General features: G+C 36.1%; 1 protein-coding gene across 1 annotated transcript in view; it reads left to right on the top strand.

Annotated features, from left to right (window-relative positions):
• The window catches only part of ctu2 (cytosolic thiouridylase subunit 2 homolog (S. pombe)), a 37,364-nt gene that overhangs the window by 6,762 nt on the left and 17,040 nt on the right, over positions 1 to 13,562 (top strand). The window contains exons 8-10 of the mRNA XM_056462168.1: positions 390 to 643; positions 10,721 to 10,856; positions 10,931 to 11,062. Coding sequence (XP_056318143.1) covers positions 390 to 643; positions 10,721 to 10,856; positions 10,931 to 11,062 — 522 coding nt within the window. The remainder of the gene's footprint in view (positions 1 to 389; positions 644 to 10,720; positions 10,857 to 10,930; positions 11,063 to 13,562) is intronic.

Raw genomic sequence — 13,562 nt, 5'->3', positions numbered from 1 at the left:
TATTGTTTACCTATAAAAATGCTTTTAAAACGCTTATAACATGCTTCTTGATCTAAGAATTATTAAATCTTTTTACTAGAAATGGAAACACTAAAATAATGGTCCATTAGTTTTTGTTAATACTAACATAAACTATTAATATAGATTTGTTACGGTGTTTATTAATCTTTGTTAATGTTAGTTAATTTTATTTAATGTAATGAACATTAGTTCATGATAGTTCACATTAACTCATGGTGCTTTACTAATGTTAACCAGCACAATTTTGAACTATGAACTATTTGAATAAAAAAATGCTTGACAAGATTATTGATGCTCGGCTAATATTAAAAGTTAAAGCTCCAGAAATAGCCTGACTGGTGTAATCCTTAACTCTTATTGTGTCTTAGGTTTTCAGTTTGCCCACCTCTGTCCTGGTACCTGGCACATCTGATCCAGATCCATCCAATCCCTGCTATAAACAAGCTGTGGACGAGTATCTGAAAGGGAAGCAGAAACTTGGAGAAGAGGAGGCAGTCGGTGCTGTGGCTCAGCTCAATCTAGAAGATTCTGCATATTCATCTGAACACAAGCTGGCATTACAGAGATTGTTCTCATCACTCAAGACACTGACTGCCAAACAGGAGATGTTACAGACCCTAAGGTGAGTTTTAAGGCTTTGTTTATCTTGTGTGTGTTTTTTGTGTGTTTGGCTAAACAATGAAGGAGCCAGTTGTCATGATAAAATCTGATCCATTTACTTAATCGTTTTGCAAAATTGTCTCCCTGTACAACCTTAATAAATAAGTATTTTTACGCAAATATTAGTACATGAAATGAGTGTAAGTTAGTATTTTATATGGGTGGTATGACAAATTCTATTTCATTGTATGAGTAACTTTATTTCACTGTAATGATATATTTCACAATTTAGTTATTTAAAGTTATTGGTTATTACAGAAAATAAACAAAAATGGTTATAATTAATAAACTTGAATACTCCAGAAAGGAAAATGATGTTTTCCGCCTTATTTTGGCTATGTTAAATATAGTAGGGTTACACAATATTGGATGTTTGCTATCACTTTCAAATTCTTTTGGCTGATGCTGATATCTTTTTCTGATTGGGTGTTTTTAAGAACTGTTCATTTACGGGTTTATTTACAGTAAGGTTTGAGATTTTTGTTTCTCATAAGCATTAGCTTCTCACAATGAATTAAAATAAGATTTTTGATTTGCATAATTACAATGGAGGTTTTGTACAATGATAGAACTATACTACCATGATAGTTCATTTTTATGAACACTGTAACACAGCAACCCCTGAATAAATCAAACTTCTTATCAGACATGCACTAGGACCCAGCAGGAGGCTTCTTAGGAGTGATACTTTAAAGAAAAAGGGTCTGTATAACGAGTAATGTTGAAGTCAGTAGGGCTGTAACAAGTAGAGATCACAACCCACAGTTCGAAACACACCTGACCTGCGAATTAATATATTTTTTTAACTTGTAGATTAATCCTACATTTGTAACGATTGCTTGTGTCACATGTATGAAAGCATTTAGGCTTTCCTGTAAAATATAATGCTGACGGAAGAAGTCGTGGTAGGATATTCGGGATGTGGTAGGTTTCTTAAGTTAAAGGTGTTTTCTGTTTCCTGCATTAATGCATTTAGTGCAAGCTGTACAATTAATCATTAAAAGATCGAGATCTCAGCACCCACGTAACAAATTATAAATTATAGTGATTTGTAAATGTTTATTAATCCATCGAATCGCTGCATTCAAATCTGTGCTTGAAAAACAAAAAAATCAAGAAAGAGATTTAGTTTTTAGTCTTGAGTTAGTTATGAAGTTACAAACAGTCAAATAACACAGAATTAGTGGGATAACAGTTTATAGTTTAGATAAAACCACTGATGTTCATGGTAAAGATTAAAATCACTGTCATATGCTCAGAAATGAAAGTTGTAGGCAGCAATTAGATTATTTAACCAATAGGTGGTGACAACCAGGCATCAAAAATATGCCACTGAATAATTTTTCAAAAAGGACACATCTAGCAATGAAACATAAAGTTTTAAGAGTGAATAACTAAATCAATTTTAGAAAATGAGACCAAAATAAATATGGGTTGTACAAATTAAAATGTTAGATTTCTACAGTTAGCGTCATCAGCAACAGTAGTAGTAACCGATTTTTTTTATTATTTATTTTTTTTTTTTTTACAGTCCTGAATATTTTGCAGTTTATTTTTATTCAGCTTTATTTTCTTTTATGAAACCAGAAGTGTCTTGCAGTGCTGTTTTTGTAAGAAATGGAAAACAAATTACATTTGTCATCTCATCTTTTTGGCTGATCCGAAAAATGGTCCGATCCGTGACTAAATAAACCATAATGTGATCCGAACCATGAGATTTGTGATCCAGTACACCATTAGCAATTTTTTATATAATTTGACCAATATATCAAACAAGACTAAATAAAAGAATAAAAAATCTACCGCTGTTGACAATTTATTCCACTGTAATAATATACAGTTGAAGTCAGAATTATTAGCCCCTCTGAATTATTAGCTCCCTGTTTATTTTTTTCCCCAATTTCTTTTAACGGAGAGATTTTTTTCAACACATTTCTAAACAAAGTAGTTTTAATAACTCCTTTCTAATAACTAATTTATTTTATCTTTGCCATGGTGACGGTCAATAATATTTTACTAGATATTTTTCAAAACACTTCTATACAGCTTAAAATAGGGGTGGGCAAACTCGGTCCTGGAGGGCTGGTGTCCTGTAGAGTTTAGCTCCAACACTAATCAAACACACCTGAACAGGCTAATCAGTGTCTTCAAGATCACTAGAAATCTATAAGCAGGTGTGTTTGATCAGAGTTGGAGATAAACTGTGCAGGACACCGGCCCTCCTAGACAGAGTTTACCCACCCCTGGCTTAAAGTGACATTTAAAGGTTTAACTAGGTTAATTGGGTTAACTAGGCAGGTTAGGGTAATTAGGCAAGTTATTGTATAACGATGGTTTGTTCTGTAAACTATGGAAACAAATATAGCTTAAAGGGTCTAATAATTTTGACCTTAAAATGGCTTTTAAAAAATTAAAAAATTATTTTATTCTAGCCAAAATAAAACAAATAAGACTTTCTCCTGAAGAAAAATTATTATCAGACATACTGTGAAAATGTCTTTGCTCTGTTCAACATAATTTGGGAACTATTTAAAAAAGGGAAAAAAAAATTCTAAGGGGGCTAATAATTCTGACTTCAACTGTATATCGTCATACTGCCCAGCCCATAATATAACAAATGTTTATACAAAACAAATTAGTTTAGCACCAACTAAAAGAACTATTTAAACAATTAAATGCAATTGAGGTATTTGTCCAATATCAAATAAAACGTTTAAATACATTTGTGTTTTTATTTGACTTAAACTCAAAGGTCTGGAATTTCGAAGTCTCTTAAGGGGGGGATGCGCCGCTCGGCGATGCACCACGCAGAACCTTGTATTTTAGAATTCTAAACATAGATTTCAATCAGGGTACGCACACCGGTGCCGCAAGTTGGTCGGCTGTCCACAGCGCCCAGCTACGACTCAGAACACTGTTCATATTTCTGCCGCGCCACAGAGCGACATCCGAATAGTTTCGTTTAAAATAGCATGTGAATGTGCACGTCTGGTGTGCGATACTTCCAACTGTCATGTGCGCACTGTGTCGTGGCTAATGTGAGCAATATGAATGGAACGCATCAGTTGTGTCGCTCCACTCCCATTCACAAATTTTCTCGCGGAGCATCATGGGATAGTGTAGCGTGCATCAAATGTGCACTTAAGAATCTCGCCGGCAGTAGTAGGTCATCCGGGTACTTCTCGCATACTGTTTTTCAAATACTATGAATTCGGACATACCGAATCGGCTCGCATACCGATTTTAGCGTACTCTATAGTATTGAAGTCTACGATTTCGGATGCAGCCTTAGATTTATTTCAGTTATTCATTAATTCATTCATTCATTTTTGTTTCTGCTTAGTCTCTTTATTAATCTGGGGTCGCCACAGTGGAATGAACCACCAACTTATCCAGCATATGTTTTACAAAGAGGATGCTCTTCCGTCTGCAACCCATCACTGGGAAACATCCATACACTCTCATTCACCTACCCAATTCACCTATAGTGCATGTTTTTGGACTGTGGGGGAAACACTGAAACACGGGGAGAACATGCAAAGTCCACACAGAACTGACCCAAACAAACTAAAATAGGAATTTTTAGGCCTATTTCATGAGTTGCATATATCCTGAAGCATGTAGAAAACATCTCAGAATATCTGCTTTCATTTATAAGCAGCTTGACCGACAGTAACTTGTCCAAAGCTGCATCTGAAGTGCCAAACACAAAATAATTTATTAGCCCTTACTTCATTTATTTAATATTTTAACTTCTTTAAATAATAGCAACGACAAGCTGAGTCACCGTTTGTGATGTCTTTCACCACATTATGAAGCCCTTCACCCTTCCTGATCACTGTTGTGTGCCATTAGACTGAATCATCACTGAACAACAGTGTGAGTCAGTTGTTTCTCATAGAGGCTAAAGCTTCAGTGAATACAGCACTGAGTGATGGAGTGATTAAAGACGTGTGCTTTCAGGCTGGATATCACTCAATATGTCCTCTGAAGCAGCTTATTGCCTAAAATGAACAGTCTGTGAAGGCTGGAGTGTGTACTTTTGGTGTGGGACTGGCTTATAATCTGAAGTGTGAAAAATAATTTTGAACAGAGTGTACTATTCAGTTTTGTGAGTCATTTCAGTTAGTTTTCTGTGTTTCTCTGATGACTGCGCTTTAAATAAAGTTTAAACTTTGATGGCAAAAATAGTGATTGTTTAAAGGGGTTCAAAATGCAGATTTGAACTATTTTATTTTTAGGAATATTTTCACATCCTTAAAAGTGTTTACAAAAGTGCCTCTGGGGCATTTTGTATTTTAGGACAGTGCTTCGCAAATGTTATTGATAACCGAGTCACACTGAGGTAAAATATTTGCTTGAATTTCTAGATGTTTTACATTTAGTCATTTAGCAGACACATTTTCCAAAACAGCTTACAGTTGAGAAGACATTCAGCTATTCAGCAGGACGAGGCAACATACACACAGGAAGTTCTAATTATACAAAGGAGCTGTAAGTGCTCAGAGAATTAAGTGCTAGAGAAAAGGCCGATTTATACCTTCACCTGGTGCCACATCCCGCTCCTCCACTGACTGCGCACGCACCTCGGAAAAGAAGAAGGGTTTTATACTTAACGTGTTCGCCGTTGAGATATTCTTTAAAATGACAGGGGGCGGTCAAAAGAAACTGACTGTAAAATCAGATGGATAACCATAGTGGTCCAACATTCCTGACCATCACCAAAAAACCCAGAAAAACAGGGCATCAGTATATTGTAAGCCGATAGGTTCAAATATTCCTTTCCAGTTATCAAAGAAATAATTTGTTACTTATTTAAGTTTTGTAACTATTAAATTGTTTTAAACTCAAAATTGTAATATATACATCAGTGTAAAATCTATGACTAACATATTCTGTAACTGTGTATTAAAACCACCTGGGTCTCCACTTTTGCCTAGGGTTGGGTATCGTTTGGGGTTATTTCGATACCGGTGCTAAATCGATATTTTTAAAACGGTAACCGTGCCAAACCGGTCCCTGAACCGATACTTTTGAGCCACAAAATTATGGTGGATGACTCTAGAAAAAAAATTTATTTGACAAAATCTTTAAAAATATATATTTTAATAGAACAATATTATTAAAGTTTAAAGTAAACATCAATTCATATTTGATATATTTGAATTACATTAATATATTTCCTTTGATCATTTGTTGGTTAGTATGACTTTAAGATTTGCATTATATATTACATTAGCTTACTACTAACCTGTGGAAAGGCGGTCATCAAAATACTGAACTCCTTTTTTCTAGGGTTGGGGCTTGTGACTGTTTACATGGTTATCAGTAATTTAATGATTTGCCTTGATCTGAATAAGACAATAATAAAGATTAATGTGTTTACATGAGTTACTTTTTGAATGTTCCTTTCATGATCCTGACATGTTATAGTACACAGATCGATTAATATCATTGCGTCGCCACGCTATCCATGTTTCCTCCATTCATGTTATTTCAGGCGTTTCATTTTTAATTTTTCAACTTTAACTGCAGTTTTACTTTCATTCAGGAACATTTCATTCATGCCCCCATGACAAACTGAGGTATTTGATGCGAGCATTAAGTAAGAAAGGGTGGAAGAGTGCTCTTTTAATAGAATTTGATACTGCATGTTGAATGGACAGAAAAAACCTCTGCATTTCGCGACGCAGGTGTCTGTGGTCCTTTAAGGTAATCAAAAATCACTGTTTGCATGGTAGTCTAGACTCTTAATTAGATTATTGTCTTAATCATATTAAAATCGGAGCATTGGTGTCCATGTACGTACCCATTGAAAGTGCCAGATGATGTTGCAAGCTTTCAAAGTGCATTTCTCTGACTTTAAGTTGATTCCATGCACCTTCAAATGTTTCATTAAGTTTGACGTGTTTCCCCCTTACACGCAACTTTTGTAAAGCATCTGCTTCACGTTGCTGTGTCAGAATCCTTGCTTGTAAAATACGCTTTAGAACACTTAAAGCAAATTTGATAAATGCGATCATGCGTGTTGATCTGAAGAGAGTCGCTCTCGCTAACTGAATGCGCTGTACTGCGTGTGTTGCGTGCGTCTGTTCCGTAAGCTACAAAAACACGCCTGACATCACCTGTCCGTATTCCTCAAAGTTATTTAGAATTAAATGTTTAGAGATGGTGTGACAACACGTACCTATGTGTGCCTTTGATGCACCCCTTGATGCTTCTTACGTCCTTGTCGCAGCACCAGTGGCACCGAAATTCATATGCTGATTCGGTCCGGTACATACAGATACAAAGGTACCAGTGCTATAATGGCACCGGGTTTCGGTACCCAACCTGCCGTGGCCTCTCGTTTTGCTTTTAACAAGCTTATCCCTCAAGTTTTTCTAAGCTTTTTAAGAAAAACTTTCCTCCTTTACCACGGCTGTTGCAATTTCTAGCCAGGAATTGTTGGTCATCTGGTTATTCCTATGATCACACATGGATGGAAAGATACAGGCATACCTGTTTCAGACAAAATCTCTTCAAAGTGATTCATTATTCAACTCAAATAGAATGCAGCGCTACCTGAACTCAAGTCTCAAAATTTAGTGCGGTCTTCCAGCCGAAATCTTGTCACACACAGAGAGCGAACCTCTGCATACACCGAGATGACATCCCATTCGCTGCATGCACTCTAGTGAACTAGCGAACGCGTCGAGTATAAATCAGCCTTAAAGGGGGGTGTTTTTTTTTTTTTTTTTTTTATCGAGAGAGAAGAGTGGTTTCTACAGGTGGTTTAAGCCCACTCACCTTTGATAATTAATGCATAGTCAATTTTTACTTTTAAAAAAAAAAAAAATTATTATTTTTTTTTAAAAAGAACGCGTCTGATGCAAAACTGGTACAGTGTTGGTTAAAGTGTCAGAGAGATGAAAGAGTGTTTTCTACTGATGGTTTTTAAAGCCCACTCATCTGTGTGAGGCACACTCAGTTTAGGGTTGTTGTTTGGTGTGGAGGGGGAGAGAAGAGGTGGGTCATGTTTTTGTTCACAGGGGTTCAGGTGATCGCTGAAGAGATGGTTTTTTTAGTTGTCGTTTGTAAGATACTAATGAATCAGCTGTTCATGTTGAAATGAGAAGTTCATTCCACCTGCATGGAAAATATGGATAGGTCAAACAATAAAAAAAAGAATACATTTACTTGCCATTTGATCATGCTGGAGTGGTTCCAAGTCTTTGTGTGTTGTTTTTCTGTTGAACACCAAAGAAAATTTTTTGAAAAATGTTGGAAAAAGCCAATGGGGAGGGCTTCCGATGGAAGTCATGGAACTCAATGGCTTCCAGTTTCCAACATTCTTCAAAATATCTTCTTTTTTGTATGTAAAAAAACAGGTTTGAAACTAGTGGAGCGAGAATAAATGATGGCAGGCTTTTAATTTTGTGCGAACTGTCCCTTTAACATACTTTCAACATATTCACATTAAGTGAAAAATGTATAAATTTGTATCTTTTATTAGCATGTTATTAGATTTTAGATTTAAATAACTGTTAACATGTAAAAACTTTATTTGTGGGACTTAACTTGGCAACTTAGGATGTTGGTAACGTTATACTTAATCTTTAATAATCACATTTATGATGAATTTATTTTTAATTTATTTTTTCTAAAGCCTGTTTATCTCTGAAACATGTTTTAGCTTATGCAGGAGACACTTTTGTGAGGAACTCTTTTTATTCAGTTAACATTTTGGTATACGTTTTATTACAAAGTTGATGTTAAAAGCCATGAAAATAGAAGCTGGATTGAGTTAAAAAAAAAAAGTAAAAATTCTGTGTAAGCTCCACATTGGGAATCCCTGTTTGTTCAGTTATGTTTTTTTACTGTACTCTAGTGTACTGCTGATTTAATTTATTTGTATGTTTTCATTTCTTTTTTTTGGTAATGTTTATTTAATTTCATGCAATGAAAATTGACAGTTTACTCTTTTATTTAAAGGTGCCGTAGAATGCATTCATTCATTCATCATTTACTTTTCAGCTTAGTCCCTTTATTAATCTGGGGTCGCCACAGCGGAATGAACCGCCAACTTATTCAGCATTTGTTTTACGCAGTGGATTCCCTTCCACCTGCAACCCATCACCTGGAAATACCCATACACTCTTACATTTACACACATATACTACAGACAATTTAGCTTACCCAATTCAACTATACCGCATGTGTTTGGACTGTGGGGGAAATCGGAGCACACGGAAGAAATCCACGCCAACACGAGGAGAACATGCAAACTCCACACAGAAATGCCAACTGACCCAGCCAAGGCTCGAACCAGCAACCTTCTTGCTGTGAGGCGACAGCACTACCTACTGCGCCTATGCGTCGCTGCCATAGAATGCATTGAAACAATATATTCAATTGTTCTCTGATATCTAAATAGACTACATGTGACTTTTAAGAGCAAAAATTCTCCAGAAATGGTTTTTTGGCTCCATTTCTAACCCTAGGAGTTGGCCTTAAGATGAAATAGTTGCTTTTGACTAAATTTTGAAGGGTCATGAGTAGACCGACAGAATTCCACAGATTTTTAGCCCATCATTGATTCTGTTTATTTACTTGTGTAAATGTGTGTAAATTTATATTTATTCAGTTTTTTTATTAATTACAGTAATATTATTGACTGATATAAAAATATTCATATGATTTATTTACAATACAGTTTGTAAAGTAATATTTTCTGTCTTTTAGTAGATAAATTATATGAGAGACTTGCTTTGTTTACCAAATAAAGTGGATCTAATTGGATTTCCATTGTAAACATTAAAAGTTTAAAAGGTATTACTTTTTAATTCATATATTAATTTTAGTTATGTTACTCCCAAATTAATTCCGCATAATAATTCCGCATAAATCCGCAGATTTTTTAAAACACAATTCTGCGCTCATGAGTAATAAAGATCCGTGCTCTGACATTCCAGCAGCTCCCTGACACACACACATACGGCATGATGTAATCTGAAGTACACACAATCAAGATAATCATACGTGAGCGGTTTTTATGACACCGTAGTAACCTACACTGAAAAAAATTATTCAAAGATGATTCCTTGGATTTACTCAATTTTTTTTACGTCAAGTGGTTGTAAACAATTTATTTGTGTTGAATTTAAACAAACAAATTAAGTTGAACATTGCTCAATTTAATTTGTTTGTTTAAATTCAACACAAATAAATTGTTTGCAACAGTTTTGCATGCAACACTTTTTTCAGTGTAGTTTACACCAGCTTTGTTTTGTGAATAAAATATAGTGCAAATTATAATTATACAGTAGTTGCCAACAGGGGCTAACAGAGATTTATTTTGTGGTTTTAATTTATGTATTTATAATGGAATTTATATTTATATTTATGTTTAATGTATTTATCTACCTCTGATGAGCTGAGTGTTATGACACGATGCGTAAACCTGCATTAAACATTTATGTTCAACAGTATACTACATGCGTTTTTTGGCTTAATATCACTATACATGTTAAACTAACAAAATAAACAAATTAAACAGAACTTAAGAGACTTCTAAGCTGAAAAAATGTATAATCTCTTCTGAATTTTGCTGATATGAGAAGCTCCATGCCTAGTTGCGTTGGCTATTAGCTCTATAATGCCGGTCTCATTTTATAATATAAATTCATAGAGTTGAAATAGAGTTTCACATAGATATTAAATCTAATATATGCTTAAATAAATTTAAAAATAGGTTTTAAAACATTACCATTTTTGCAATTTCACTAGGGAACATGGCCAATCAAATGCAGCCTGGGGCATGCATATTAATGGCTGCTGTATTCATCATAACAGTCTGTGTTTTGTTTAGATTGGCCTGTTTTTCACCGGGATTTACATTAGAGCAAGGAAACAACGGTGATTGAGGCTCACAGATTTTCATTCTATGGCACCTCAAACACTTAGATTTAGGAAGCAATATTAATAAATATCACCATTGAAATTCCATTATTAAACTACAGTATAATGTCTCTATACCATGCCATGTTTATTGGTACAGGCAGCACCTGATTCTGCATGTTGCCCGTGAGAACAACTACTCAAAGGTGATGATGGGAGACAGCTGCTCACGACTGGCTGTCAAGCTGCTCAGTAACATTGCTCTGGGCCGCGGAGCAGCGCTGGCTTCAGACACGGTGAGAAAAGTGTGTCCTGAACTGTCAAACTTCCATTTCTTATATGAGCATGAAGACTGAATCGGTTTTTGTAGGGTTTCTCTGATCCTCGCTTTGGGGATGTGGTGATTGTGCGGCCCATGAGGGACTACTCCTCAAAAGAGATCACCTTCTACAGCCGGATGTTTCATGTGCCCTCTGTGTTTATCCCAGGACTGGATACCAAGGTGAGAGTCTGTGGTCAGGCTGAAAGTGATGTCACTCTGTGTCATCTGCTGCTCACATTATTATGCCTTCAGTCATGTGTGTCTTTCAAATGTTATTATGTCAAAGCTTAGTTGGAGATCTTAATACGTTACATTACAGCCATTACAGACTTTTCCATGTCGAATTGAGCTAATGACTAAATTGTTTCGATTCTTGTTTTTGTCATTTTTATTTAGATCTGGGGTCTCTAACTCGGGGGTGTCTTTTCAGTGACTGACAATTTATAGGAGAGCCATTTTATGATGTAATTGATGCATCTTAGGACAACAGACATGATGTTTATATTTCAAGCATTACCTGTCACCAGTGATAATGCAAATCAGCAAGTTTATCGTGTCACACATCAGCTGCTAAAATCTATCTGTGGTTGTTATGTGTATGGCTGAGCGTTAGTCATTTTTTCACAGAGTATATTAAATCAACTCTAGCTTTATATTTCTTGTTGTACATATTGAAGAGGTCATTTAAATTGCAAATACTACAAAAATGAAAATAGTACAAATAATAAGCATAATAACTATTATTCTGTCCTAACCAATTTTATTTCCCCAGTAGCATAAGAACAGGAAAAAACAGTTTGGGTAACTTAAGTGACTTTACTGGCAATTGTTCTTCTCAATATCTTTCTTATTTGTAAAAGTACAACAAAGAGGAGAAAAGTATGTACATATTCACATTTACTTTCTTGTTCAATTCAACTAGCAGTACAGTTTCCTAATGTACATAGTTTTTAGCAAATCTTAATAAGTATATGAGGAAAATCTATTAAATGAGACCATTTGAAATGAATATTAGCTAAATGATCATATTTGTTACACCACCAACATGTAAGCCATTAAGAATTGTTTGTACAACTAAATACAAGTGGTATACAACTGATAATGATCAAATGACCCTTAAATATTTACAAAAATAGAGCTTTAGTAAAAATAGAGCACTTACGGACAAAATGTGTTTTACTCTCGACTGTACTCTCGCATGTGTTTTACTCTCGACTGTAGACTGGGAGAAAATGAAGGTAAAACTAATTTGAATGCAGTACTATATATATGTCAACCAGGTGGCGGGTCAAAACCACAAGTGGCTAGATGCAATTGGCACAACAATTATAGTGGTTAAAAAATATATGGTTTGGCGGGCCGAATCTCGTTATATTTTTTACATCTGTTGCAGGCCGGCGGGAGGAGGATGGTGGGCCGGCAGTTTAAGACCCTTGATTTAGATGCACATTTAACCAAAAATCAATCACTTACTCATTTTCCTTTAGCTTAGTCCTTATAGCCAAAATCAGTTGCAAATATAGCAAAGCAAAAATAAAAAAATAAATGTTTAATATTAAGACTGCGTCTCCACTTGAAACGCATCTCTGGAATTATGTTTGAATGGGGAACATCAAATTCTCCAAAATTGCTGTTTGTGAGTTTGCTTAATGGCACTGGAGTCCCCACGTTATTTCGGAACAGCATATCTGTGATTTCCTCATTCTTATTGAGCACCGGTACAGCCAATGCTCACAACTGTTACACATGATGAACGCAAGATGAGTGCTTTCTACACATGCATTTTATTTGCACAGTATGTTCATGCATCATATGCACAACGGTCCTCAGAGTGAGCTTTACATGGCAGAGCAAAGTGAAGATGCACTGTCCTTGAGAGATGTTCAGCTTGCATTAGAAAAAGGTCAGTTAACTGTTAGGAAACCCTCAGGCAAGTCTGATGTATGGGAGTCTTTTTCATGAGTCATAGATGCAAATGGAAAAAAAATTACCCTTTGCGTGATGTGATAATACCCATTAGTTTTACCCCTTAGCAGTCATAAGCTCATGAGTCTCAAACTCTATTCCCGGAGGGCCACAGCTCTGCACAGTTTTGCTCCAACCCTAATTGAACACCTTGATTTGTTGGATCAGCTGTGTTTAAGACTACTTGAGGCTATTAGGCAGGTGTGATTTGGAGGTGGTTGAAGCTAAAATCTGCTGAGCTGTGGCCCTCCAGGAATTGAGTTTGAGACCACTGCCGTAGCTTTATGACATAGTTGACCAAGTCCGCTACGTAGTTGATGGTCGCCTACACCTCCCCCTACCCTAAACCCAACTGTCACTGTAGCATGGGCACTACCTTAGTGGGCGGTAAAAGGTCCACTACGTAAGTGACAATTGCCCACACCTCCCTCTACCCTAAATCCAACTGTCACAGTAGCATGGGCGCTACCTTAGTGGGCGGTACAAGGTCCACTACGTAGTTGACAATCGCCTACACCTCCCCCTACCCTAAACCCAACTGTCACTGTAGCATGGGCACTACCTTAGTAGGCGGTACAAGGTCCATTACGTAGTTGACAATCGCTTACACCTCCCTCTACCCTAAACCTAACTGTCACAGTAGCATGGGCACTACCTTAGTGGGCGGTACAAGGTCCACTACGTAGTTGACGATCACTTACACCTCCCGCTACCC

The sequence above is a fragment of the Danio aesculapii genome, chromosome 7 (genome assembly GCF_903798145.1).
Source record: "Danio aesculapii chromosome 7, fDanAes4.1, whole genome shotgun sequence".
In the NCBI taxonomy this organism is placed as follows: domain Eukaryota; kingdom Metazoa; phylum Chordata; class Actinopteri; order Cypriniformes; family Danionidae; genus Danio; species Danio aesculapii.
This window is presented reverse-complemented; position numbering and strand designations above follow the sequence as displayed.